General features: G+C 44.2%; 1 protein-coding gene across 6 annotated transcripts in view; it reads right to left on the bottom strand.

Moving 5' to 3' along the window:
• Positions 1 to 27,447, bottom strand: part of zfyve9a (zinc finger, FYVE domain containing 9a) — a 36,356-nt gene extending 8,909 nt beyond the window's left edge. Inside the window, exons 1-12 of one of the 6 annotated variants that reach the window (XM_072668398.1) lie at positions 27,222 to 27,447; positions 26,070 to 26,516; positions 18,491 to 18,583; positions 17,490 to 17,597; positions 12,392 to 13,875; positions 9,201 to 9,300; positions 8,235 to 8,411; positions 7,900 to 8,063; positions 6,978 to 7,107; positions 5,932 to 6,054; positions 5,655 to 5,810; positions 1,632 to 1,856 (exon numbers count right to left, since the gene is read on the bottom strand). In XM_072668398.1, coding sequence (XP_072524499.1) covers positions 1,632 to 1,856; positions 5,655 to 5,810; positions 5,932 to 6,054; positions 6,978 to 7,107; positions 7,900 to 8,063; positions 8,235 to 8,411; positions 9,201 to 9,300; positions 12,392 to 13,875; positions 17,490 to 17,559 — 2,629 coding nt within the window. In that variant the 5' untranslated portion in view covers positions 17,560 to 17,597; positions 18,491 to 18,583; positions 26,070 to 26,516; positions 27,222 to 27,447. The remainder of the gene's footprint in view (positions 1 to 1,631; positions 1,857 to 5,654; positions 5,811 to 5,931; positions 6,055 to 6,977; positions 7,108 to 7,899; positions 8,064 to 8,234; positions 8,412 to 9,200; positions 9,301 to 12,391; positions 13,876 to 17,489; positions 17,598 to 18,490; positions 18,584 to 26,069; positions 26,517 to 27,221) is intronic. The other 5 variants (XM_072668397.1, XM_072668400.1, XM_072668399.1 and 2 more) reach the window with 5 other exon arrangements.
• Between the last annotated feature and the right edge of the window lie 53 nt (positions 27,448 to 27,500).

Here is a 27,500-nt window from a genome sequence, read left to right as displayed (position 1 = left end):
CTAGCAGATCACCCTGAATAAATGCACAGCATATGAGGTGTGGGAGGAGTAGAACAGAGCCAATTCAGAGGCTTTTCTGCTTCATGGGACATCAATATCCGTAAGGTCGCCGCCCACCTCTACAGAGAAGACGAGCAAACCCTCTGAAACATCATGAACTGAGGAGGAGTTACAGTTGCAGCAGAACTTGACAAACCAGCCAGGTTTGGAACAGCAGAAGTGTCATTTATCAGCATAAAATGGATTTTAATGGGCAGAACACATTTTATTAAAAGAAATAAATAAATAAATACTACAAGGAGTATGTGTGTTAACATTTTGTAAATAATCTGAGTTTACTGACACTTTAAGATTTAAGATCCAGACGTTAAAATGAAATCTACATTTATTTTGCTTTGTTTTTTGTCCACATGCCATAACAGGATCACAGTGCCTGATGAAACATCATAAACACAGAAAATTATGATCTGAAAAGATAAATACATGGTTGCAGAGCTGTTTTTGATTTTCTCTTGCTGAATAAATCCAATTTTTAATCAGGTCTGATACCTGTACTGTTCCCATACTCAAATAATAACACAGCTGAAAGCACTGTAAACACTCCAGCAACTGCAGCCCACCTTCGAAAATCCATTCTACCCAGCAAACAAAACACCAGAACCCTGCTGGTCTGCTGCAAACTGGGTGAAACGGTGCTAACGCTGAACCTCACAGTGAGGACCTCAGCAGGAGGCACTGTGTTCATATATTCAGCCCTTCACATGCTAAGGGATTAGCCTGAGCTTAGCGCAGAGCATCTCTGCGGGAGTGAGGCAGAGGAGGACTCTTTATTTCAAATCCTAACAATGTACCAGTTCTCCATACACCAGACTCAACCACCCTCCACCACCTCCACCCCCTCCACAACTGCTGTAAGAAACGGAGTGGACCCGTTATTGAATACTGCACTGTTTAGCAAAAACACACTGAGGGTGGATGTTTTCACTGGACATATACACAGAGTTTACACAGAGCTTTGTGCTTCCCCTCACTGGCCACTTTATTAGAAACCCCTACCTTGTGCTTCCACTCACTGGCCACTTTATTAGAAACTCCTACCTTGTGCTTTGACTCACTGGCCACTTTATTAGAAACCCCTACCTTGTGCTTTGACTCACTGGCCACTTTATTAGAAACACCTACCTTGCGCTTCATCGCTGGCCACTTTATTAGAAACCCCTACCTTGTGCTTCGACTCCCTGGCCACTTTATTAGAAACCCCTACCTTGTGCTTCGTCTCACTGGCCACTTTATTAGAAACCCCTACCTTGTGCTTTGACTCCCTGGCCACTTTATTAGAAACCCCTACCCTGTGCTTTGACTCCCTGGCCACTTTATTAGAAACCCCTACCTTGTACTTCCACTCACTGGCCACTTTATTAAAAACCCCTACCTCAAAAACTGACCGCTGATGAAGGGCTACAGGAAAGTGAACACATCTGTGCATGAACAGAACAGCTACAGTCTCTAACTATATTTCAGAAATGCAGAGGGGTTTCTGATAAAGTGGCCAGGGAGCATACACATGGGGTAAAAACCCTCCACAACACGGAGTAAGAAGAAAAGAAGAAAACGCTTCTCTACACACTCACATCTGTACTCGGCCCCCAGGCGCAGCATGAGGCGGATGGGGAAGATTTTGGCCCAGGGGGTCTCCCACTTCTGCACCAGGACGCCAAAGAGGTAGGGTGGGTTGGGCAGGGGCAGGTCCTGCAGGGACTGGAAGGTGGGGCTGATGTAGAGGAACCCTCCGTGCTCCTTACTGCCCAAAAAGCTCTGGGTGAAGAAGGAGTGACCCAGGTGGCTCAAGACGTTCCCTGCGGGAGGTGGGGGGGGGGGGGGGGGGTGTGAGGACAGGATACAAGGGAGGAGTTAGAACAGGAGTCCAGCTGCCTTAATAAAGAGTAGCCCTTCTCCCTTTTCAGTCCGTCGGGCGGTACGAGACGAGTGTCTCTCACATTCATCTCAATCTCAATGCAAGCCTCGGCAGCACACAGAACCCCTAAACCAGGGATCCCAAAAGCAAACCCCAGACCACCAGGGATCGACACTATGGACTGATCCCAGAGCAGCGGTCCCAGAGAAAAATGCTCAGACTTACACACCAAGTTATCTGCTGTTTAGGTGGGACTTAAAATCACTCTGATAGGTCAGCTTTGACGGGTCAGAATCAGGCAGGTAGAGATGGTACATGGATATGGATGGGTATGGGGCTTCGTGTGTATGGATGGGTATTGGGATGAGTGGGTATGGGTGGATATTGGTAGAGTAGTGTCTAGGTATAATTGGGTACGGATAGGTATAGGTATGAGTGGGTATGGGTGGGTCTCAGAAAGGAAGGGAATGGGTGTGAGTGGGTATGGATGGGTAAGGGTATGAGTGGGTATGGATGGGTAAGGGTATAGGTATGAGTGGGTATCAGTAAGTAAGGGTATAGTATGAGTGGGTATGGATGGGTAAGGGTATAGGTATGAGTGGGTATCAGTAAGTAAGGGTATAGTATGAGTGGGTATGGGTGGGTATCAGTAAGGAAGGGTATAGTATGAGTGGGTGTGGATGGGTAAGGGTATAGGTATGAGTGGGTATAGGTGAGTATCATTAAGGAAGGGTATAGTATGAGTGGGTGTGGATGGGTAAGGGTATAGGTATGAGTGGGTATAGGTGAGTATCATTAAGGAAGGGTATAGTATGAGTGGGTGTGGATGCGTAAGGGTATAGTATGAGTGGGTATAGGTGAGTATCATTAAGGAAGGGTATAGTATGAGTGGGTGTGGATGGGTAAGGGTATAGGTATGAGTGGGTATAGGTGAGTATCATTAAGGAAGGGTATAGTATGAGTGGGTGTGGATGGGTAAGGGTATGAGTGGGTATCAGTAAGGAAGGGTATAGTATGAGTGGGTGTACATGGGTAAGGGTATAGGTATGAGTGGGTATCAGTAAGGAAGGGTATAGTATAAGTGGGTAAGGATGGGTATGGGTATGAGTGGGTATCAGTAAGGAAGGGTATAGTATGAGTGGGTGTAGATGGGTAAGGGTATAGGTATGAGTGGGTATAGGTGAGTATCATTAAGGAAGGGTATAGTATGAGTGGGTGTACATGGGTAAGGGTATAGGTATGAGTGGGTATCAGTAAGGAAGGGTATAGTATAAGTGGGTAAGGATGGGTATGGGTATGAGTGAGTATCATTAAGGAAGGGTATAGTATGAGTGGGTGTGGATGCGTAAGGGTATAGTATGAGTGGGTATAGGTGAGTATCATTAAGGAAGGGTATAGTATGAGTGGGTGTGGATGGGTAAGGGTATAGGTATGAGTGGGTATAGGTGAGTATCATTAAGGAAGGGTATAGTATGAGTGGGTGTGGATGGGTAAGGGTATGAGTGGGTATCAGTAAGGAAGGGTATAGTATGAGTGGGTGTACATGGGTAAGGGTATAGGTATGAGTGGGTATTAGTAAGGAAGGGTATAGTATAAGTGGGTAAGGATGGGTATGGGTATGAGTGGGTATCAGTAAGGAAGGGTATAGTATGAGTGGGTGTAGATGGGTAAGGGTATAGGTATGAGTGTGAATGGGTGGTTATCAGTAATGGAGGGTATGGGTATGAGTGGGTATGGCGATATGACCTGAAATCAGTATCACAGAACTGTAATCAAGATAAAGTGTTCAATGAATTAAGAGCAGACAGCTTCACACCCAGACCCCCACACCAGTGATCGCTTAAAGCAAACCCCAGACCACTGCTTTCGGGAGGACCAGGGATCAACACTATGGACTGATCCCAGAGGCCGATATCAGCAGAAAATGTTGTCTGGGATAATCAACATGAAGAACGAATCCCGTGCAGCTGTATCCTGACACAGTGTGCTGTGCCGTGGGTAACGGACAGTTTGAGTAATCAGAGCACTGTACCTGACTTCTGAACATGGAAATATTAATAAATAAACAAACAAAGGAAAAATCAGCGAGTAAGAAACCCTGCAGAATTCTCCTGCGTCAGCTCTGTGCTCTAACGGACAGGCTCTGAACCTGAGCAGTCAGGTACCATTCTCTGATCGCAGACGGCCGAATCGGTCAGTGTGTTTTTAGAGCAGACGGCATGCTGCGCTCCAGGCGAGAGCCGTCACTGTCGCCTAACTTCTAGTTGTCCTGTCAAGCATACGGCGACATGACACTGAAAATGTTCAGCGAGCGCTCCCTGTGACCTGAGCTGACACTGTTAGCAGCAGCAGGATGAACAGCAGAGCCTGAACAGCTACGACACCACAGAACCCAGCAGCCTACATTACTCTGAAAAACAGACAGAGACACGTTTTCAAACTGGTAGAAAAGCCTCGATATGAACCAGGGCTGGGCAATCTGACGATGTTTTCAATTCAGCTTTACTGTCATTATACTAATACAAGCTTGTACAGAACAACCAAACACTATTAGACCAAGTATGTCTTACCTACGGAACGAGGTAAGACATACTGGCAGCGGTGGGATTACCGTGATGCGCAATAGGCTTTTCGGAGCATATCGAGGACATTGTCCGACTGATCAGCTGCAGGTTTCATTACTAACAGTGTAATTAGATGAAGAGCAGCAGATGTTGAGCATAAATCACTGTATTCAGTACAGGAGAGGATCTGAATAGTAGTTTATAAGAATCTGATACTGATGGTTTCAGTCTGTGATTATATGTATTGTGATAAATTTTGTGTATTGTGAAAATGCCTTTATCATAATACCATAATACAGTATTTTTACCATATCGCCCAGCCCTGATAGGAGTCCTGTGCGTGTATAAACACATCCAACTACAAAAAAAAAAAAAGTAGTGCAGTATATACATATACATACACACATATACACACACACACGTATTGACTGGTTGGCAATGACGGCTTACTGTTTAAAAACATTCAATGGCAGAGGACTTGTATTTCTTGTAATTATATTAAATGATAATATCTTACTGAGCACTGGGTTGTGTGATCAGACAGTATTTTGCTGCAGTTACTGGAGGCAGTGATCCACTTGAGGCTGTGTTTTTTTCTTACATTCGTATCCCAACACTCCTTACTCACGGGAAGCTCTGTACTGCAGGGCCTACAGTGATTTAAGTGTTCTATTAAAAGCCTCTCTGTAGAGCACTTTCAGTGTATTAATATTAGTATGTGAACAAACCTATCGTGGGTCCAGGACCAAATACAGATAGTCTAGTAGGTAGGTGGGCTTCAAATAGAGCTTAAAAATGTACTTTATTACACTACATTTTGTTATAATTCTTACAAAAAATTATTTAGAGACAAAACAACTGATAAAGTTCATTAATAAATGATAAACAAGTGTTTGTTCATTGGTTGACTAGGTTGAATGACTTTAAGGTGGGCCAAATCAAATGACAGACTGTAATACACTACAGGAAGCGTAGGGGGCGCTCTATAATGCTCTATAATGTTCATATGATCCACACGCTCATTCTGACAGACTGATACACTACAGGAAGCGTAGGGGGCGCTCTATAATGCTCTATAACCTCCATATGAAACTGAAGAATATTTGCAGCCCTAATTTAGATATTTTGTGATTGTTACCAGCATTCGCCTCTTAGTGAAGGTGCACAGGCTTTACCTGTGAGGGCCTCCTGATAGAGCTGCACAAAGTGGCTGAAAATGTCCTTTGGAATGCTCTTCTCATCCGGCAGACACTGCAGCAAGACCACCACCTCAGCCTGGCCCACCGCGTGCATGCCCTTCGTCGTCACATACCAGCACTTCCTGTTTACATCTTCACATTTAAAGGAGAGACAGGAGGTAAGAGCCTAATGAGGGTAAGAGGGTAAGAAGGTGAGGTCTTCTACTGTGCTCATGAAAAGTTAACGTAACAAGATCCGTCTTGTTAGACTCACAGTTGACCAGTTTGACCATGGCCAGCAGGTTGGCGTTCAGCACGAACACCAGAGGGTCTGGACCGCCCTCTTCCAGCTGCTGCAGTAACAGAATCTCCGACGGCCGTTCCTCCACAGCGTAATCTGTAGAGAAAACACACTGCATTAACACACATGCTGATGCCAATCCCTCAAATTCACGCACCTCTGTCCTGGAGACCACCAGACTAGAAACAGTCACCATTATGGAGGCTTTCTGCTAGTGGGAGTGATGGACATTTAAGCAGAAACACACACACACACACACACACACACACACACACACACACCTATATAGCAGTGAGCAATGTGGTAAGCAGTACGCTGACATTTTAACAATACATGATGCACATTAGGGCTGGGCAATAGGACAATAATTAACATTATTAAAATTATTGCATGAAAAACTGCTTTCCTGAGTGTTTAGTGGAGATCATCAGTATTTAAAGTACGCTTATCTGCAGGTTTCATTACAGAGAGAGCTTAATTAGTCCTCTTTTACTGATTTTTAGTGCAGCAGTGTGTTCAAATTTAATAATTCTGAGGTTTATAGTATTTAAAATCCCCCCTCCAGCTCTCTATTCATAAGAATCATGGCAATCAATGTTAAAAAAAAAACAATAACAAAAAAAAACATACATATTAAATATTTTTGTGCTATATAATTTTACATGCCTCCTCTAATACAGGTCATATTGTGCCTTTCTGTAGCTGGATTAACAAACTCTGCAGCAGCAGTGCTACGTTTTACTGTGTGCTGTATTCCTACTATTTAAACATGGTGGATACTGTAATGCCATAAGCATGTACGGCCATATATATTATATAAACAGATTTGCATATTGCAGCCTGCTGAAAACATGCAATATCTGCATCATCCTCTTGATTACGATATACTGACATAACACAGCCATATCGCCCACCCCTGAACACGTGTACGCAGATGGTTGTGCAGACGGATGCAGACATGCACGCGTGTAAGCAGGCAGTACAGTGGAGGCAGCTGAATGGTGAGGATGGGCAAGCACCTGAGATGTGGCCTCCCGTACCTCCTTTGACGCCGGTGGAGATGAGGATGGGAGGAAGGCCGTCCTCCGGGATCAAACTGACCGAGCTGCCCACGGGGCTGCCCACCGGAGCTCCAGGGGCGTGGGCTGCCTACAGTTTGGGGAGGAGCAACAAGGTCATAGTTAATTATGAAACGGACAGTTCTCGGATCGGCTGAGTGGTGGTGAAACTGGTGAGACTGATACAGAATAATGTTTCATTTTAGAATTAAATTTTATACTCATACAGTTCACATCACAAAAGTCACAGCATTTATATACTCATGCTAAAATGTCTAGACTTTTTTATTTTTATAAATTATTTCTAATTTTAGCCCTTTTATACCCACTTAGAAGGCCAAATACCCAGTCCCAGGAGCGGGATGGTGGAGCAGTACTCTGCTGGGTTGTTGGGGTTTGGGCTCTGACTGGAGCCGCCTACTAAATTCTCCCATATGTGAAGCCTGCCTCCCACCACTTTGCTGCTGCTACAGTTCTAAGGAAGGCGTGGCACGGCTCCCTAGCGCCGATACAACAGCTAACAGACGCCTGTGCTGACCAACGTCACAGTAGGAGCCATTAGCCCACCCCTGAGAGAGCAAGGCCAGTTGTGCTCTCTCCGACTCCGGCTGGGTTGATTTTAATCAGTCTATATTACTATGAGAGTTAACCAGGGAGGACACATACTGGGTTTGCCAGTGGTACGATCATCTTCAAGGTTTCTCCCAACTGCAAATTGAAATCCCAATAATGAGATACAAGAAACCCAAAGGTTATCAGGGTCATCAGGAACTGTCCAGTATATGGTCTGGCTGATGATACTGAATGATACTGATAGCCCAACTTCACGCTTCTGGAATTCTCTAACTAAAGTGTCCCCAGATGTTTTAGAGGACATTCCCACCTCCTGTGTGCTGGCTGCTGTAGATTTGTTGGAGTACTGGGACACAGTCAGAGGCTGTGATTGGCTGGGGTTGGAAGCAGGTGCTTTAGTGGACTCCGCAGTTTCTCCGTTGGGTAAAATCCCATCTGCAAACCACACTCTTCTCTGTTCACGAGGAAGAGAACCTAGCAGAGGAGCACAACAGCAAAAAGAATTTCCCATGAAATTATGTGTTCTACTACTGTCAGTGTGACCCACCCCCATCACATCAAACCACCCCCCCGCCAAACAAAAAAAAAAAAACCCACAAACAGGTCCATAATAATGTACCACAGGCCTGTAAAGCAGTACTTTACCCTCCGAGCCCGGCTGCTTAAGGACACCCACAGGCACCATGACGGTTGGTGGTGGAGAGCTGAGGGCGCCGGACGCCTGTGCCTGCTGCAGGGGCGGGATGGTGGAGCAGTACTCTGCTGGGTTGTTGGGGTTTGGGCTCTGATTGGAGCCGCCTACTAAATTCTCCCAGGACTGAGCTGAGGGGAAAGAACAGGGCATCAAGAAAGTTGCTTTTGGCCAATAAACTCTGAGAGGGTTCGAGTTAGGACGTCGTTAATAAGCGCATGGAGGTGGGGCTTAATGAAGAGCCAATCAGAGACATTTCTGCCTTATGCTGTGCTGCAGGAGCACTAACGTTTGTAAGGCTGCCTCCCACCAATATGCAAAAGAGGGGGGAAACCCTCTCCAGTTCATTATCAGTTAAAGCAGAGTTACAGACTCAACGGAACTGAATTGTCAACCACTAGAGGGCGCAGCAGGCAGGCGTGGAGCAACTAAAGTGTCATTTATCAGCATCAAGTGATTCTTAATGCTACAAAAGGGAGGATGCAGAACGGACACCTGCTCACTCCATATGAGTCATATCTGGGTTATAGCCTGATCAGATTTTCGCCACATGCGTTTACACTGGGTAATCAGATGGGTCTCCAGTTAGTCAGACTGAAATTTGATCATAGTGCGATATCAAATATGCAAATTTGCTGATTGCATAGTTATTATTACTGGTGTACTGGGAAGGAGTTCGGCTGTTCCAGGAGGAGTTTGGGTTGTGGAGAGACGGATGTGTTTACACTGCTATAACGTGGCTCAGATGCTTCTCGGACCACCTCCTGGAGTGGTTTGAGTGATGGGATTAGTATCTGGTGTAAATGAGTCTTGGGTCAGTTCACACCTGCAGTTTAATTGGCTCGGCCTGATCCAGATATAATCCCGATACTCGAGACGCATGAAGTGACCAGGTGTAAACAGGGTTCGAGATAACTCACCATTCATTAGAGCATGATGACAGGTCACACACACCCGGGCCTCCTTCCTGTCCATGTACATCAGCCTGCACTTCAGACTACAACATGCAGCACAGAAAACCTGCAAACACACACACACACACACACACACACACACACACACACACACACACACACACACACACATTAGCAAATTCTCGAATCACTCAGACCGCCATGAAGATGCTTCGTCTCTAAAGTTTGCCTCTTTAGCTTTAAGCTAAGCTAAGTTTGCCTCTTTAGCTTTAAGAGGCTAATGTGACTAACAGGTCATGGAAGCTTATGTGCACCAATCACAGGCACTGTGCCAACAGCAGGCCCAACTCCTCAAACCGTGTGGAGGTGTTCAGTAACCTCTAACACACTCGATTATGTAGTTTCTGACACTATATGTTCAAATATTTATGGATATCCCTTCAAATAAATGCATTCAGCTACTTTAAGCTGCACCCATTGCTGACACAGATGTGCAAATGCACACACACAGCTGGTCTAGTCCCTGTAGAGAAGAAGTACTGCCAATAGATTAGGACTCTCTGGAGCAGATCAACATCATGAACCTATTAGCACCATGCTGTCTAATGCCAGGCGTGGGCTAGAGGGGAATACAGCCCCCCAGCATTGAGGAGCTGTGGAGCAGTGGAAGAACTGTGTTCTCTGGAATGATGATGGTGGAGGAGCTCCATCCAGTACTTCTGGGATGAGTTGGGGATGATGAGGTGGACCGGACTCACTAACGCTCTGGTCAATGAATGCAATTAAACCCTCACAGCAATGCTCCTCCTCCAAACTCTAGTAGAAAGTCTTCTTCTCTGGACAGTAGAGACAGTTTCTCCAACAGAAGCAGGATACACTTTTTCTAATTGACCTCAGAGGAAACAATGAATAGTCCCAATACTTTTGTCCTTATAATGAATATTTTTAGCCTAGCTTAAACAGTAGCAGCCACCTTTCATGTCTGTTAGAAATCACTAAACTCTTCACACAGTCTGAGGAGTGTGAGCGATGATTTAGATATGCTGTTAGCATCATGCTAACTGGAGGTGTACAGCTTTCCATAGCGTGCTACATTAGCCTCGTAGCTCCAGTGTTAAAACTAGAGAAACACCAAACATGGCTCGGCCTTAAGCTAAGAAGAGCGGTTCTCCAGGAGGGTCGAGATGAGTATGGAGACCATGCTACCCGTCCATTCCCACCGTCAGGCACTGTGCCCCTAACACAGGTGACGAGGATATCACCGCGCGCCTTCGTCTCCATTTCATTTTCACTTTCGGCCCACCAATTGTTTCTGCCTGTATCTCTGACCGGGCTAGCGGCGGTTTGTTTATCGCCTGGGGAAATTACAGCGCGGTTCCAGCAGCCCAGAAGCTATTTTAAAGTGCAGCATCAGCAGCCCCTTCTTCCCAGAAGCCCTTTGACAGTTTCGAAAGTCCTGAACCACAGACCAATTACCTTCGCAACCTTCCAGTTCGTATCCGGTACGTTCAATATCTGGCACACCAAATCCATATCAGTGACCATGTATGACAGGTCTTTTTGGTCAGTAGTCACCTAATATGGGGCAATGGGAATACTGCCCCTTTATAAACCTTTAGCTTTAACTCTCCTAGGTTCCCTCTGGGCAGACACAGCTCTTTACATCATTATTATTTCTGAGTCGTAGTTCATTGGAACAAGCTTTAAAAGACCAATTCAAAATGTTGGTGTAAAGAAATTCCAGGGTGGGGGTCGCTTATTCCAAAAACAGTCCATGAAATGTGACGTTTGTTCTATTTCACAATGTAATTTGTCACTTTTTAAGAGAATGGTTCAGCCCAAAATCTAATTTACATCATTTTTACACAACCAAGACGATCCAAATTTCTTCTTTAGTTTTAAACCAGAGTTGCAAGGCTAATGCTGCTAACAGAACTCAATATTCACCCACATTGTTCATGTAAACACATCCCCACACACTTTTCCCAGTCTATACAAACTGCATCCTAGCCACAGTTCAAGCATTAAGCGGTCAGATTCTCTGTTTGGCCTAAGGAGCAGTTCTGGTGCATTGCCGAGTCCGCATGGTAGTGTGTAGTATTCATAGGATTTGGCTCCTCACCAGCGTTCAGCTACACAGTGAAGATTTATTATTGTTCTGATTCACTGTAAGTTAAATGCCCTCATATCCACACTTAGGGCTTTTTCACACCTGCGCTTTTTAGTCCGGTGTGAATACGGTAATCACACCTGAATGTGGAAAAACAACCACACAGAAACTCTGGTCCGGTCCCAAGCAAACTCTGGAGCGGTTTGTTTTGTTCGTTTTTTGAGACCGTGAGCTAACCTCGAGCAAACCCATCAGGTGTACCGTAGTTTGAGGTAAACAGCTCCTGCAGTCAGGTGTTACCTGGTTATGTCATACAGGGGTGCAGTGGTGGGGTTCCAGCCCTGTAGCTATGTGTCCTAAGGAGCAGTGGTGGTTCAATGGTTATATTGGGCTATTGTTGACGGAGTTGTGGGTTCGATACCCGGGCTCGGCAAGCTGCCACTTTTGGGCCCTTGAGCAAGACCCTCTACCCTCACTGCTCCCCAAACCAAACCAAACTAAAGGGGAAACACTCCAAGATTATAAACTCCCTAACTGATTCAGACACGGCAAAAAAGCTGGGTGACTGTTGACTTCTAGGGTTTGCTTGCAATGTTAGCCTCATAGCCTCGTGCTTAAAAATGAATAAATAATAATAATAAAAAAGTCAAGTACAAAAGGCAAACATATAAATAACAAGGAAAAATTGGACACCAAACCATGTGACTAATCAATGAAATCTGGGGTAAGTTGCGTAAAATGCTTTTTGGCTGAACCACTCAGGAAATTGAGCGAGTAACGGTCTTGTAGTGCTCGCTAGGAATGTTCTTATATATATATATATATATATATATATATATATATATATATATATATATATATATATATATATATATATATATACATACACTTCTATAAGTAATAAATATAACCATTCTATAAGTAATAAACGGTCAAATTTAGTGTCAAATGACAAGGCTGGGAAATATATGGTGTCCGGTGTAGTCAAATGTTGTGCCAAATGGACAGGATTCTTGTGTATCTACCTACTAACTCTGGACATTTAAGAGTTAACGTTATGACCCCATTAAAGCACAGATGTTCTCACCTTGCCGCAGGCCCGGCAGTGGTGCCTCCTCTTGGTGAAGGTGAACTTGACCTCACACTTCATGCAGATGGGCGCTTGCGAGTCCGGCACCCACACAGGAGCCACGTCCCCGAGGGAGCTGAAGGGCTTCCTGGAGAGAGCTCCCTGCTGCCCTGCTTGGAGGTCGTTGTCCGGGTTCTCTGAGGGAATGTCTGAACCTGAGGAACCCTCCACACTCTCCCCATTCATCCTCCCAGTCCCAGAGTCTGTACTCCCGCTAGATGAATCAAGGCTACCTGCCCTGCCATGGGCCTCCAGGTTTTTGTTCCTGCCGGTGGAAGCAAGCTCGTTTTGGACCTGCCCCGAGAGAGGTTGGGGTATCTGCAGCTTCAGGCCGACAGGTTGTTTGGGTCTCGCACCACCGTAAGGGACGCTGACGATTTGCAGGCGATTGTTGTTGAGTTTGCCTCCTCCTCCAGTGAGCTCAGACCCTCGAGGCTCACAGGATTCCTGCTTGCTCTCCTCCATCTCCTTCTCTTCGGTCACAGAGTCCTCCTTGGACGGGGCTGGAGGCTGGGTGGACGGTTCTCCGTTGTGTTCCTCGACGACACCGTTTTGCTGAGATCTCTCAGTCCCTGGTGATTCAACAACAGAGGAATCCTCTGGATCCTTCATGTCTTTACCTTGTTGATGTACGTCCCAACTGTCCTTCTTTTCACTTTCAGTCTTGACCACATTACCGTTCTGAAAGGCACCCATCATCGGACACTCTCGATCTGCCGCCAGTTCTTGAGTGCCATTACCAGTCTTGGAACTGCTTCCTTCCAGAAGCCCAAGATTACATTCCCCTCTTCCAGCTTCCTTGACGGCAACAGATAAACCATCATCACTTTTGCTTGCCCCAGTGGTCTCCATCTCAGCTGGTGAAGCACCATTCTTCAAACCGAGCTCCTGATACCCAAGTCCTTCCTCAGGAAATGAGAAATGTGAATCATTAAAACAGGCACTGTCCCCTTTAGCAGGGTCATTCTGCTGATCCCCATGTGCCCCAGGACCCGAGCCCAGGGAACTGGGCAGATCTGAGACAGGAGGATCATCACTGGCCTGAGGAACCACGGCAAGTCCGTTGCAAGCTGGACCGGACTGAAACCCGTTCTCAAGCGCCGCCCTGGTGGAAGATGGAGATTCCAAAGCCTGGCTGTCGGCGCTTACCAGCTTGCCGATGTTGGGTTGAAGCAAAGGAGGGCTGTGGACGTCGGCCGGACGATCTTCATTCCAAACCTCTGGCGGAAGCCCAGGACCTTGCTTCACATCTGGCCCAGTGACCTCCGCCAGAGAGGAGCCGCCAGAACTTGGAGGCTCCAACAGAGGCTTGAAGTTAATGGGGCTATCTCGTGGGCTGAGGTCAGCGTGGGTCAGAGCAGGGTTCAGAGACAGGAGGTGAGCCGGAGGGGCAAGAATCTGGGTCCACTTAGCATCCGAAAGCGTGGGGGTGTCGGTTTCATCTGGAAGTGACACCAACAATGAGTGAGACTCATTAGCATGAGGAAGAAAGAGTGCTTCCGAGGAAGGGTGAAAAGAATGAAACAAATGGCAGATAAATTAGGAAACGAGGTCAGAATAGATTGGGAATTTTTTCTCCAGAAGTGGGCCAATTTAAGTCCTCATTCTGGGATCCATCATTCAAGCTGACACATGAACGCTGTGGAATGTGGGCGGGCTTTTCCTCCTAACTTAAAGGGTGACACGGGTACAATCCCTCACATTCTAAGACACAATCTCACAATCTCCCCATCTCTCTGCCTGCTCGGCTGTTTGATAGCTTCAAGTCACCCTTATTAATCTTCAAAGATCAAGGTCAAAAGGGCACTCTCATTTCAGTGCTCAATGGAAATGCTAAGGGGGGTAGTGGGCATCTCTCTCTCTCTCTCTCTGTGTGAAGGACTAGTCCTCCAGCCTTTGCTTGTCTTTAGGAGAATACAGCACATTTCTAATGAACACACTCATCATCAGCAACAATAGAGTATCTGAAGAACTTCATTTAGGAAGTACAGAATTCAGCTGGGATGGATGTAGGGCTGTAGAGTTACTTTCTTAGGTGATACAGGTTTTTGACACAAACATTGGGCTGCGGGTTCGATCCTTGGGACAGTAATTGGTATCAGATATTGCTATAATTAAAATAACTGCTGATATTATACTAATGACCCGTACTCTATTCTTCTTCATGTTTCATGTGCTTTTATTTGTATATTCCCTTTTTCTACAATCATTCTAATTCATGGTGGCTAAAATAGTAACAAATAAACAATAGAAAAGACTGCATGTAAACAGAGGCTCTACAAATAGAACATCAACTAATTAACTACACTAACACACACACTCAACACCACTGGAAAGATAATAGCACATGCAGCTTTGATTAAAACGACACTGGCATGCAAAAAAAATGCAATACATCAATTCTGCTTTGTCCTGATGAAGAGTAGCAGTTTGGTAATATTCAAAGATATTACCAGTGTTGATGCTGTCTGTATAGATTATAGTTATTATTATTATTATAAATGATTCAGTAATATTTTTAATTGAGCTCAGGTACTATTTATATAGAAATTACATCAAGGAGAATATGAGTAAGACTTATTAATTACAATGTTTACAACTAAATCAACTGGATTTACAAAAATATCACTATTCTTATTAATTCCAAACACACTCGTTTGTCGAAATTTACATTTATGTACAAGCTGAATGTCTACTCCTCAAACACAGGCCTGAATTGTTAACCTATTCTCTCAATTTCTGAATATTTCATATGTTTAGTGCAGTATGTTTAGTATATTGATAATATATTTATGTATATTTAGTATTTTTCTGTTTACCTAATATCATTTTGTTTCATTCTGCATATTTAGTTTATTCTTGTGTATTTATTAGTATATCTAGTTCTGTATACACAGTGCAGTACATACCTAAGGGTGAGTAATAGTGTAAATCACTGCTGTCCAATTAAAACCATATATCTCCATGGTTTGAAGCTTGTAGCTGCTCTGTACACTGTGTCAATAATGCTGAATGAACCGACCAATAGAAATGCTCCAAATCACTTGGAATAAACTCCTACTTTAGATTAACTTCCATTCAGAGATCATTCCAGTGTTGCCTTCTCCTGTTAAATCACCATATTGGTAATACATGATTTTCATTGGACAGCAACGATTCTACACCCACCTCTAATTCACAGTATATGTAGTTGTGTATATTACAGCTATCCTGCTGTAGAGAACTGTAGAGCTCAATCTCACCACAAGCATGTTAATGCATGAATGTCCTGACATGTTGTACCAATGACTAAAACACCTTGACTAGACTAGACTAGACCAGCACCACTAGGCACACTGCTCTCCTGCTTTTCCAGAGACAGTGAGCAGAGAGATCTGAACTCAGATCAGTACCTGTACTACACTGTACCTCACAGCCCGGTGTAAAAGCACCTGATACACTGACACTACAGGTCGACCGATATATCGGGCCGATATTTGCCATTTTTTAAATATAGCGTCATCGGCTGATATCCATGCTTAGTAGTGCCAACATAAAGTCCGGCATATCTGCGGGCTGACCGTGTTACTGGTGCGATGGAACGTGCTGCTGCTGCCACATGTAAAGAACCCCCAAGCCAAAACCTTTGGAAGACAACAGTGACAACAGTCCTGGCTAAAATTATTATATTAAAATTATGATATTTCAAAGACTCTTAACTATCTGCCACTATTAATATTACCACTATTAACTATCTGTTGTATCTGGTTTGGTCATTTTTTTTTATCAATAATTAATAAATAGTTCTGATCAGAGGAGGACGGGTCGGGTCCCCCTTGTGAGTCTTGGTTCCTCCCAAGGTTTCTTCCTCCAGCTCTTGCCACTGTCGCAGTTGGCTGCTCTCTGGGGGTCTTTGATCCTTCATGTCTTCTTACGTTATTTCTTTTTTTTTTTTTGTCTCTGTCTTTTACTAATTACTAATTATGTAAAGCTGCTTTGTGAGGACAACAGTTGTAAAAAGCTACACAAATAAATTTGACTTGACTATGACCATATATTTACTATATGTTAGTAGTAAACTATGAAGTGTTGCTTCACTTAGTGAAAGAAAAAAACAACCAGCACAGAACCGTCGGGAATTGGCATAACGCTAGAGCTCGCAGGTAACTTTAAGGACTGTAGTCGAAAACTATCAACAGTCTGCTGAATATTATATTAGCCCCAAAACTAATACTTTAATTGTTTTTTTTTATTATTTATAAAGATGGTTTAAGTCAGTTTTCAATAAATGACGAGGTTGTGCATTCACTTGTTATTATTAGTGTGACATTTTAGCATGCAAATAAAGCAGAAAGTGTCTAGATACTGACTAAAAACAATAATAAATAAAATAAACAAACATCGGCATCTCATATCGGCCATCGGCTGACCCTGACCTCGAAACAGCAGCTTTATAAAAACCCATATCAGCCGATCTCTAACTGATACTGATACAAAGAGGCGGCTCTTTTATTTGCACACATTTCCACCAAACCAGTGAACCCTACTGATTTAAGTCAATTACAAAGCCGAACACGCATCAAATCACGGCGGAGGAAAGGGCTGACGCTGGCTCAAAACCCGTCTACAGCAGCAACATGCAATGAAAACAACCCCTCTCTGCAGCTCGCGCACAAACACACATTAACCTTAACCTGGTAAATTACATGTACTTGGCTGTGTGACACCAATTAAAATCTCCAGGAAAAACAGACCGAGTCAGGAGTCCTGTGGGAAATGCTAATTCAATTAGCCCCATTTAGACTGCAGGCTGCTTCCACCCGCAGCACGAGATACCTGCTTGTGCGAGCTAGCATAACCCACTCCGCCATCTGCTCACGCTCGTATTCACACCCTGCTTTCAGGCCGTTTTTCTACTCCAACCCGTTTGCCACTCAGGTTGGCTTGCTAGGCTTTCTGAAGCCCTCACGCTCCAGCTATTCACCCGCCGCTCCCGTCTGAACAGGCCGAGACAGGCCGGGAAATCCTTTACAGCTTTCTCCTGTAAGACGTTAATTAAGTAACAGAGGTCACGGACCTTCGTTCTGCTCAAACTCATCCAGCACCTTGTCCAGGTTAAAGGCCTCAGCCTGGAAGTAATTCTCCATGGGTCAGGAAGCTCCACTCTGTCGAGTGCAGTGTGAACCTGGGGACGAAAAAGGGGAGGTGTTAGGTCACGGCGGGTTGGATAAAAATTAGATATGCTTTTAAAAGGCTCCAATCATGCAAAACTAATATTCCCCTTTTTTTGTGGACACCCCTTAAAATTAATGCTTTCAGCTAACTTCAGGTTGCACCCACTGCTGACACAGATGTGCAAATGCACACACAGCTTGTCTAGTCCCTGTAGAGAAGAAGTACTGCCAATAGAATAGGACTCTCTGGAGCAGATCAGCATCATGACCCTATTGGCTCCATGCTGCCTAATAATGCCAGGCGTGGGCTAGAGGGGTATAAAGCCCCCCAGCATTAAGACCCCCAGGTGGAGCTCCATCCAGTACTTTTGGGAAGAGATGGGGATGATGAGGTGGGGTGGAGATCATCCTCCAACATTCTAACCTCACTCTTGTCGCAGAACTTGCAGCAAGAAATAGACTTGGAGCTTTGAGCACAGTCGTTTCCAGTGTTGTCGGGGTAACTGGTGCTTATCCAGGCGCTCTAAGAAAGATGCAGCCGGGCACCGAGCACAGTGGTTATCTCTCATCATCATGAAAAAGTGCTAAAATTAGCTTAAAGAAATAAACACGTGAACGTGCACCTAAAGCGAAGACGTGCCCACCACTGCAGTCAGCATGCCACTTCACAGTGACCTCCTCCTAAAGGCCTTTACTGAACGAGGGCTACAGAGAATTCCACGAGATGATCCAGGAGAGCAGTGAAATCCAAACGGCTCACTGAGGAACTCCGAGGCTTTTGATTTGTAGGAGCTTCTCTGACTGTAAAGGTTACAGCAGCTCAGCGGCTGTATGAGGATTCCCAACCTGGGAACTTCATGGACACACCCTTAAAAGTTGACAGATCGATGATTCTGGCGCTCACCTGCACTGAGGTCCTCTTCAGCAATACCAGAGAAATTCATAAACGACCAGAGCCTCCGATTCAGCCAGTCCCACACACACTGGATCCCCAAACCTGAAACACAGGAAGAACTCTTAGAGTCCTGAAGTCAGAAGGGGTCCTGAAGGAGTCAACAACAATATTATAATCATGATACTTGAAAATATCTCATGATTTGATGGGGTTTGATAAGCTGTAACATAACATTCTAATATAAACGGTATAATCCAGATATTCTTTCATTACATTTTTTGAGTCAAAAGGACAAATATTACGACAATACATATACAAAACTACAATATTATACATTTATAAAGTTGATAACCTTTTATGTGACAAACTGCTTTGTTGGTGCCAAAAAAACCTAAATGGTATCTAAACCAAACGTTCGTCGCTACGCTCGTGTTTACAGTTTACAGACAGTTGTTTGGCCTGAACTGGTCTTTATGATCCATGCAGTGCTGTAGTCCCGACACTTAAAAACGTCATGATTAGGGACGTAAGTTTAGCTCCGCCCCTCTTTAATGCAGTAGTTCAGCTCTGAGTGTGCTTAAAATGAGACCAAGCCAATCAGCACAGCGCTCATTTACATAAATTAAATGAAATATTTATATATTTACATAAATTCAAAAAATATTTGCCCAGTAACGGAACGTGTTCAGTTCTAAGAGATGAAGAAAGGTTGGCGTAAAGTGAAAGGTGGATGAAAAGCTGAAACCCAAATTAAGAAATCCCAGAGTCGGGAAATAAACAAACGTGAAGTCAGCTGTATTATTACTGCTTGGCAAAAATATATAAAATATATATTTATAAACGATATAATGAGAATTGATCCGTTAAAAAACAAAGACACCGTAGTATAATCCAGATATGAACATTTTCATGGGGAAAAAAATGGTTAAAGAACATATTAAAGTTGTACTTTATTTATATTTATAGTAGTGTTGCACTGTTACCAATACTGGCACTGGCACTTACACACAGCATCGGTATCGGAAATAGAGACAACCGATACCATCAAGCTTACAGACACCTTACACTTTATTTATTTATTTATTTTAACATAGAAAATGTTGGTTAGAGGCGTGTTCTTGTAATGAAATGTGAATTTTAAACACCAAATAAAAAGCTGTTTGGTTGAGCTTAGCTAGATTACGCTTCCCTACTTGCTTCCTGCACTGTGGCGATTTTTACTGTTTCACAGCTCCGAAGTTTTTCAGATGTGCCGTTACTCAACCAGTACATGCTGTTCTTTTAAAGGATGATCCGGATTTATATCGGTCTATCCAGTCAGTATTTAAGTCAGAGTTGGTATCGGTATCAGTACTCTGTATCGGCAGTTACTTTAAAATCTGGTATCGGTATTGATAAGGAAACAGTGGTATCGGCGCATCCCTAATTTATAGCTTGTATAAATGTGGCGCACTGTTTTATTGGTGCATTTTGGATAAAATAAATAAACAAATGAATGAATTAATTAAATGGCATCCATTATATTTCAGCTCAGAGTGTTTTTTAAAAGAGGCACAGCCAATCAGAACATAGCTCATTTACATATATCAGTTTCAAAGGTGGAGTAACAGAAACCGTTTAATTCTAAGGGAGACGGAGAGGTTGTCAAGTAGAAATTAACGATCACGATCTTACCGGACACCTGGATCAGAAACAGACAGATTCACAGCAATTATTATGTAAACAACAACAACAACAACAACAACCACCGCAACAAAAACACTGCATAGTAACAGGCAGGTAACAGTGAGTCCACTGGTGGTAATAAGAGCTCTGTGGTGTCTCAGAGCCAAAGCTAGAGCTAGAACCTCTTCATTAAAAGTAGGGATTCATAATGGTAGCACAGACACAGGTGGGGGTCCACCACCAGAGCCCCGTCCAGAGTGATCTGTGACCGCAGAGGACGCCGCCGGTTCTGACCAACAGTGGGTGGAATAAAAATCCACCCGAATGCAGGATGACGCAGCCAGAGCTGATCTGATGACCTCAACACAGGCCTGCAGCTGACTCCCCCACACCGTCATGCACAATGCGTCACTGACAGAGTGGACATTAGACCACACCGGTCACACGTAGACCCAAGTGCTACCAGGGATTACGCTGGAAAGCAGAGATTTCGCCAAGCAGGGACTTCGGAAAAGCAGCGAGTCGACACATTTTCCGGTTAGTTAAAGATGCAGGCTGAGCCTCGCTGTCAGCACAAAGCCCAGAAGACGCAGCAGGAAGGGGATAAGCAGAACACACGCGACCCAAACCGCTCAGACCGCGCAGAACACGCAGATCAGCACCGCGGATCCCAAGAGCGAGGTCACCTGAAGACAGCCAATGTGACCAAGCCACAAACTGAGACGCAGCCTAATTACACAATTACAGCTGAAGGTACAAAGCAGGGTTCTTCAGAGTGGTTCCTTAAAGCCATGGTTCTCCACAGCTCGCCCACCAACGGGCCTCTGAGCAATGCCATGGAAGAACCAGATTTGGTTTCATGAAGAACCATTTTTATCACAGAAATGCGAGCATGAGGAACCGTTCGCTGGTCCAAAGAAGGTTTTTTACTCAATTTAAGGTTCTTTAGGGAACCCGCAGTTGGTTTCCGATGGCATCTCTCAGAGAACCCTTTAGAGGTTCTAATTTGAACAATTTGGAGCATTCTGCCAAAAATAAATAGGTCCAGAACCCAAAGAGTTTGTTACCAGCTGGAACCAAAGAACAGAAGAACCAAAACAACATCAGAGTCCATGAGGTTAGGTGGTTGCTGTGGTCTCCTAGTTGGCTGCTAGGGTTTTTACAATGCCCAATCCCAAATCTGTGGAAGGGATTAATAAAACCAGCCCTAAAGAACCGTTCTGTAGACACACACCTCTAGAACTCCACCGGGTCAAAATCCTATAGTTCTGCCCAAACAGCAGACCAGCAGAACATTTACCCACTTTTTTATTTAGATCTACTCTTCTTATATTCTAGATTTTTTATTATTAATATTTTATTTATTCAATAATTGCTCTATGGGTGTAACTGGGACCTTAGATCGGGAACTGGGAACTGGGAAATGAGATCGCATTTTTGTTCATCTACCACATGCGATGCGAAAGGCAATAAAGTCTCCTTGAATATGTGAGTGCATCCGTGGATTCTGACGCTCCGTTTACGCTCAAAACCTGGGACATAAGCGTACTTTCTAATGTTCTTCTGATGTTATTTTTATATATTTCATATTAAAGACTATATGCAGAAGTAAATATTAGCATTTAAACAGCAAAACTTCATTATCTAAAAAACTGTCCCCTTAAATCTGAATATTCATAACTCTCAAAAATATCAATGGTGGCTCCAACAGTCTAGTAATTGGTCCCGCCCCTCAAGGACCCAAGGTTCCAGCATTTTGCCGTTTGGGGACTGTGGTGTGTACGGCGGCAGCTGGAATGCAGTAATTAAATAAACCTTTAAGCTTAGTCCACACACTTAACCCCTAAAAAGGTACCGAGTCTCACCAGGAACACGTTATATAAACCAAAGCAGAGCAGAAGCTCCGCCCACAAGCAGGGCAGACCTTCCCACTTCTCACTGGAATCACATCCTTTTCACTCCCAACACTGATCTAAACACTCATATGTGCCAGTATTGTGCTGCAGAAGTGTTCCACTCTGCTGGATGTGACCTAGAACCCCACCTAGAACCTCATCTAGAACCTCACCGTTTCCCTTCCAGCCTCCAGTCTCGGAAACTGTGCGGTCAGACTACTGAGAAATAATCAGGTAAAAGTGCTAAAATAGAGAAAAACTAGAATTAATATTTTTTTCAATACTGAATTTATTCATTAACATTTTTTTTAATTAACAAACATTAAATAAAAATGTTTTTCTTGTTATTTTCTGTCACAAATTTTAAATGTTTATTTTAAATGTTTAATTTTTAAATGTTTAATTTTTAAATGTGTCGGCTTGTTTGGAGTTAATTTGTGTGTACAGTGTTCTATAAATAACAAACTAAATAAAAATAATTTGGGGAAAAAAACAACAACCCTAAACTGATAACGTCAACAAATCTGAGTCATAAACAGATTTATTATTCATGTCCGTGACAAACCGTCAGCGAGGGTGCTGGACGTGCTCCGCTCAGTAACCCAGTAGGAGTTTGTTCAGCACTGGTTATTTCTGCAGCCCCCCACGATGACAGGGACCAAATGCCATTAAGATTTAATTACTCTGTGGATTCTCTGAATTATAGATTTGTTAGTCAGAGTCGATGAAGGTGGCGTATTTTTAGATCTGTAAACCTGGGGTTGAAGAGTAATGCAAATTTAAGCAGAGACATTTAAAAGCTCAAAGCAACGACAGCATCTCAGCGCTGCACTCCAGGATCACACCACCTCCCCCTTCCCAAGGCTGGTTTCAGCAACGGAGCGCTAAAGCTGCTGTGTTCACCCCCCTGTTACGTTCTGTTGAAATGAGGTGAAATGAGGTCGGTTCTGATTGGCTCCCTTGTTTTGTGCCTCATTCAGAAAGGAGCCTGGATTAAAACACTCTTTATAACTTTAGTGTGTGGGCGGGGCTGCACTCCTAATCTAGCGCACTTTCTAATAAATAAAGTAAATGTGTTGGGTTTTCTGATGTTCTGATTTTATCATTTCATATTAAATACTGTAGCAGGAGTAAATAATAGCAATAATAGCATTTAAACAGTGAAACTTCATTGTCTATAAAACCGTCCCCTTAAATTTGAATATTCATGACTCTATTAAATATCAATGGTGGCTCCAACAGTCTAGTAATTGGTCCCGCACCCCAAGGACCCAAGGTTCCAGCATTTTGCCTTTTTGGGACTGTGGTGTGTACGGCAGCAGCTGGAATGCAGTAATATCACCCACCCCTTCACTCACTACGACCTCACTTCCTGTCATTGTCCACTGCATTCCATTTCACAGGGCTCCTCAGCTATACCCTTGTGTCCTCTACACACTGAGCACGGGGTGTGGGCACAGCGAACTGCAGCTGATTAGATACCTTCATTCAGAACGTCCTGTAACGTCGTCCTCAAACATAACGAGAACACACTCTCTAACAGACCTGCAATGACTGATGGGTAAGCCTGCCTACACCGTCTGAAGTTCCCCTTCATCCAGGGGGCGTCCTGATCCAGTTTATACTGACCCCTGATCCGATACGAGCAGCTTAATGTTAAGCATAGGCCGATACTGACCAGAGCTTTCACTTCTGAAACTTAATAAACCATAAAGTTTAGAAAACATTTTGTCAAATAATAATAATAATAATAATAATAATAATACACACTGGACTAGGGCCTGACTTTACAATATTGTGCACAATCTGAGTCATGAAACTGTTGCTTCTGCACCCAAACAGTCACAAAACATCAAATATGAAGTCATGCAACCTGTTATTAAACCTACACCAATCAGCCAGAACATTAAAACCACCTACATAACACTGTGTAAGTCCCCCTAATGCTGACCCATCAAGGCATGGACTCCACAAGACCATCCAAGTCATCCAAGTCTGCTTCACCTTCAGTGTTCTTCACTTCACTGGCAGTGGTTTTAATGTTATGGCTGATTGGTTTCTAACACTACACACATTTGGGTGTAAAGGTGAAAGTATGTGTCCTCCACATTTGACCAATCCAACACACACACACACACACACACACACACACACACACACACACACACACACACACACACACACGGTGAAGGGCCTTGCTCAAGGGCCCGACAGTGGCCGAGCCCGCACAACCCTGTCATCAACAGCCCGGAGCTCTAACCGCTGAGCCAACACTGCCCCCTAAAAGCTTGTCCTGACCGGGTGCCCAAACTTTTGCACTAGACTGAATAAAGGATCAGAACTGGATCAGGCATTAAAACAGATGATACACGATCCACCTAAACATCTCACTGCTGGCTCTGATCCCAATCCACTGGATCAGTTACTCCGGTTTCTCCCAATCCCAACCTGCAGCTGAATGTTTGGAATCACCACCTGAGTAGTCCACCTCTCAGGGAACGATGAGGGCTACTGGAAAGCGCCTTGTATCAGCCCTGGACAGTCCGACAGGGACGGGAAGTCCACTTTAATAGTGTCCTCAGTCTAGGAATAGCGCACTTCCACTTTCTCTACCGGGGAGCGTCGGCCTGCCACTGCCACTCTTCACATGCCGCGCTGTTTCACTTCTATTATTTATGATGTTGATGAACAAATACAGCGACTTTAAGCTCAGTACGTTCTCACACGCCTGGAAACTCTCTGGAGACCAACGTCTGAAACCAAAGCAGACTAAAGCGCCACCTCAGCCGTTAAGAAAAGCGTCTGAGCGAAGATCTGCTTTGAAGATGAAACCAGGGCCAGAGTTCTCCAGTCGTGAGTGATGTAACACACTATTAACCATTACAGGAGGCTGGAGATCCGCAGGGCTGAGCTGAGGCAACAGGCTGCTGCTGCTGCCGCGGTGCTTCTGTGGTGCGCTACAGGTCAAGTGCATCTCCACAGCTGTTACAGACACATAAAACAAAGGTTTCCTTTCATTCGCTCAGACTTACAGAGCAGGCGGATTCAATATTACGCTCCGAGCTCCAAACGTTCACTTTTCTTTGGCCTGAAGGAGAAGAAGACTTTGTGGATGCTGTGTGTGGGCTGTAGGCTCAAAGCCAATCACGGAGTAGGTCAGAAGGTCATATTTTAATCATTGGTATTAATAAGTAAAGCATTTCTCCACTTGCCTCCTTCTAAACAGTCACTGTGTTTAGCTGAGCTGTGCAGACTGGAGAGCTCCCAGGTGGTGCAAACATCTAAGCATCAGCTTGGCAGGTGCACATCTACCCATCCCTCAATCTATCCATCTACCCATCAGCATCACCACCTACCAAAACAGCCTTCAATATGTACATCCATGCATCATTACGCCCAATCATTAATCAACATATTGTCGCTGTCCAATAAAAAAAACAAAAAACATGTATCTTTTTACAGCAGAAGGCAAAAATGTTTACTTTAAAGCATTTTTACTGGCATGGTCCTCCAGAATTATTTACAGAGTGTACAAACGATGGAGAAAGCTAAATATGGACAAAACTGGAGGTACCTGTTTATCATTGGACAGTAGCAATATGCATTCATTCATCAATATGTCCTTAAATCCCTCAATAAATATATCTATAGCAGCAGATCATCCATTAATCCATCAACCAATCCATGTCCATCTACCAATATATCCATCCATCCATCAGCATATACATCCATCTATAGATCTATTCATCTATTCATATATAAACCTTTCCATCCATCCCCAAATGTGTCAATCAGTATATCTGTGCATCAATATACACCAATCAAAATGTCCATCCATCGTCCAACGTCCATCCATCCATCCATCCATCCATCAATATGTCCATCTACCAATATATCCATCCATCAGTATATCTTTCCATCCATCCATGAATGTGTCAAGCAGTATATCTATGCATACACCTATCAAAATGTCTATCCATCCATCCATCAATGCATCCATCTCAGTGTGGGACTGCAGAGCGGCCCACCTCTCTGCATGTGTTCTGAATAATGCAGGTTGAACAGCAGTGCCGGGCAGCAGGACGGTATTTTACGATCATCACGAGAACATGCTTTTCTGAGCAAGAACACTAAGAACATCAGCAATCTTCAGGATCTTCAACTGAGCTGATCTGGACCTGAAAGTCTCTCCTGATCTTTATCGGGATTCTCCAACAACTCGGAGACGGGTGCGGTGTGAAACCGTGGCGGACTGGATTTCCTTCCAGTGACGGTTACATGTGGTGAACTTTCTTCATACATTCATCATATATTTTTTTATTTGATTTTAGTCTTTATTCATGTCATTTGTGCAGCTTTTATTATGTAAAAGCACTTTTAACGGTCTTGTGTGGAATGAACTTGCGTCGCCTGTCTCTCTCCATCCAGCTATCTGTGATCAGTACTACTGCAGGTCCAGCCAGCTAATCTCTACACTGTGAAACATAAGAGACACAACTGGGTGAGAGCTGCATGAGTGAATCCAATAAACACAGAAAAACGGGACTAAAATCACTGAATATGTTTAATATAGACACTTATTTCCATGTTTAAACACCATTTAAACACCATACCTCACAATAACATGAGCTTATCTTGGGTCAAAGCACAGAAAGCAGCAAATTAATAATCACATGTGCACTTGCATGTGATTTTGAGCTTTATCTGACACATAAAAGTGGATCCATACAGTAAAATAAAGCCTTTTAATGTGTTTGAATGTGTTTAACCTCTAACAGTGCTGCAATCCTGGGACCTCCAGCGTTAGCCAGTTAGCTTAGCATAGCCACGCACAGCAGAGTAAATAAACTTTGGCTTGCGCCTGACCTCAGCATTTCCTCTGCTGACCACATTAAAAGGCTATTTCTGAGCGGTCAGGACTCCCATCCAGCTCTAACAGAGGGGGGCTGCTGTGATGGTGTGGGTTTAATAAGCTATAATACCGCCAACGCTTCGGATTATTAGGAAACCCAGCAGTCAGGCAGTCTAACTGTGCCCGTGTTATTCTCCTGCAGCCTCTCCTACTGCGAGATGACAGCGTGAAGGTGATCGATACCTTCAAATTAATCACAACGATTGATAATCTATCTGTACACGATCACTTCTGAGTGTGCCATCGCCTGTCCGGCTGTCTAACTCACCGCTGCTGCAGTGGCCATCCTCACTCACAGCGCCATGCAGCTCCTCCTCCAGCTCCAGCTCCAGCTCCTTCAGCGGGGTGATCTAGCCAGCGCGGCCGCTCTGCGCTCAACCTGCAGCGGCTGCGCTGCGTGGAGTCTCCGCGGGTCTCCGGCTCTCCGGTTCTCCGCTACAGGCCCACGGGCTGTAAAGATGGCCTCTACACTAGAGCGGGGAAAGCGACTCAACGCCGCTACACCACGGCATCAGAAAGGGGCGGAGTCTAGAGTAATTACCCTCTA

This window comes from Salminus brasiliensis, chromosome 23, assembly GCF_030463535.1.
Source record: "Salminus brasiliensis chromosome 23, fSalBra1.hap2, whole genome shotgun sequence".
NCBI classification, from domain to species: Eukaryota; Metazoa; Chordata; class Actinopteri; order Characiformes; family Bryconidae; genus Salminus; species Salminus brasiliensis.
The sequence above is the reverse complement of the archived record's forward strand: the minus strand, read 5'-3'. Positions and strand labels throughout refer to the sequence as shown.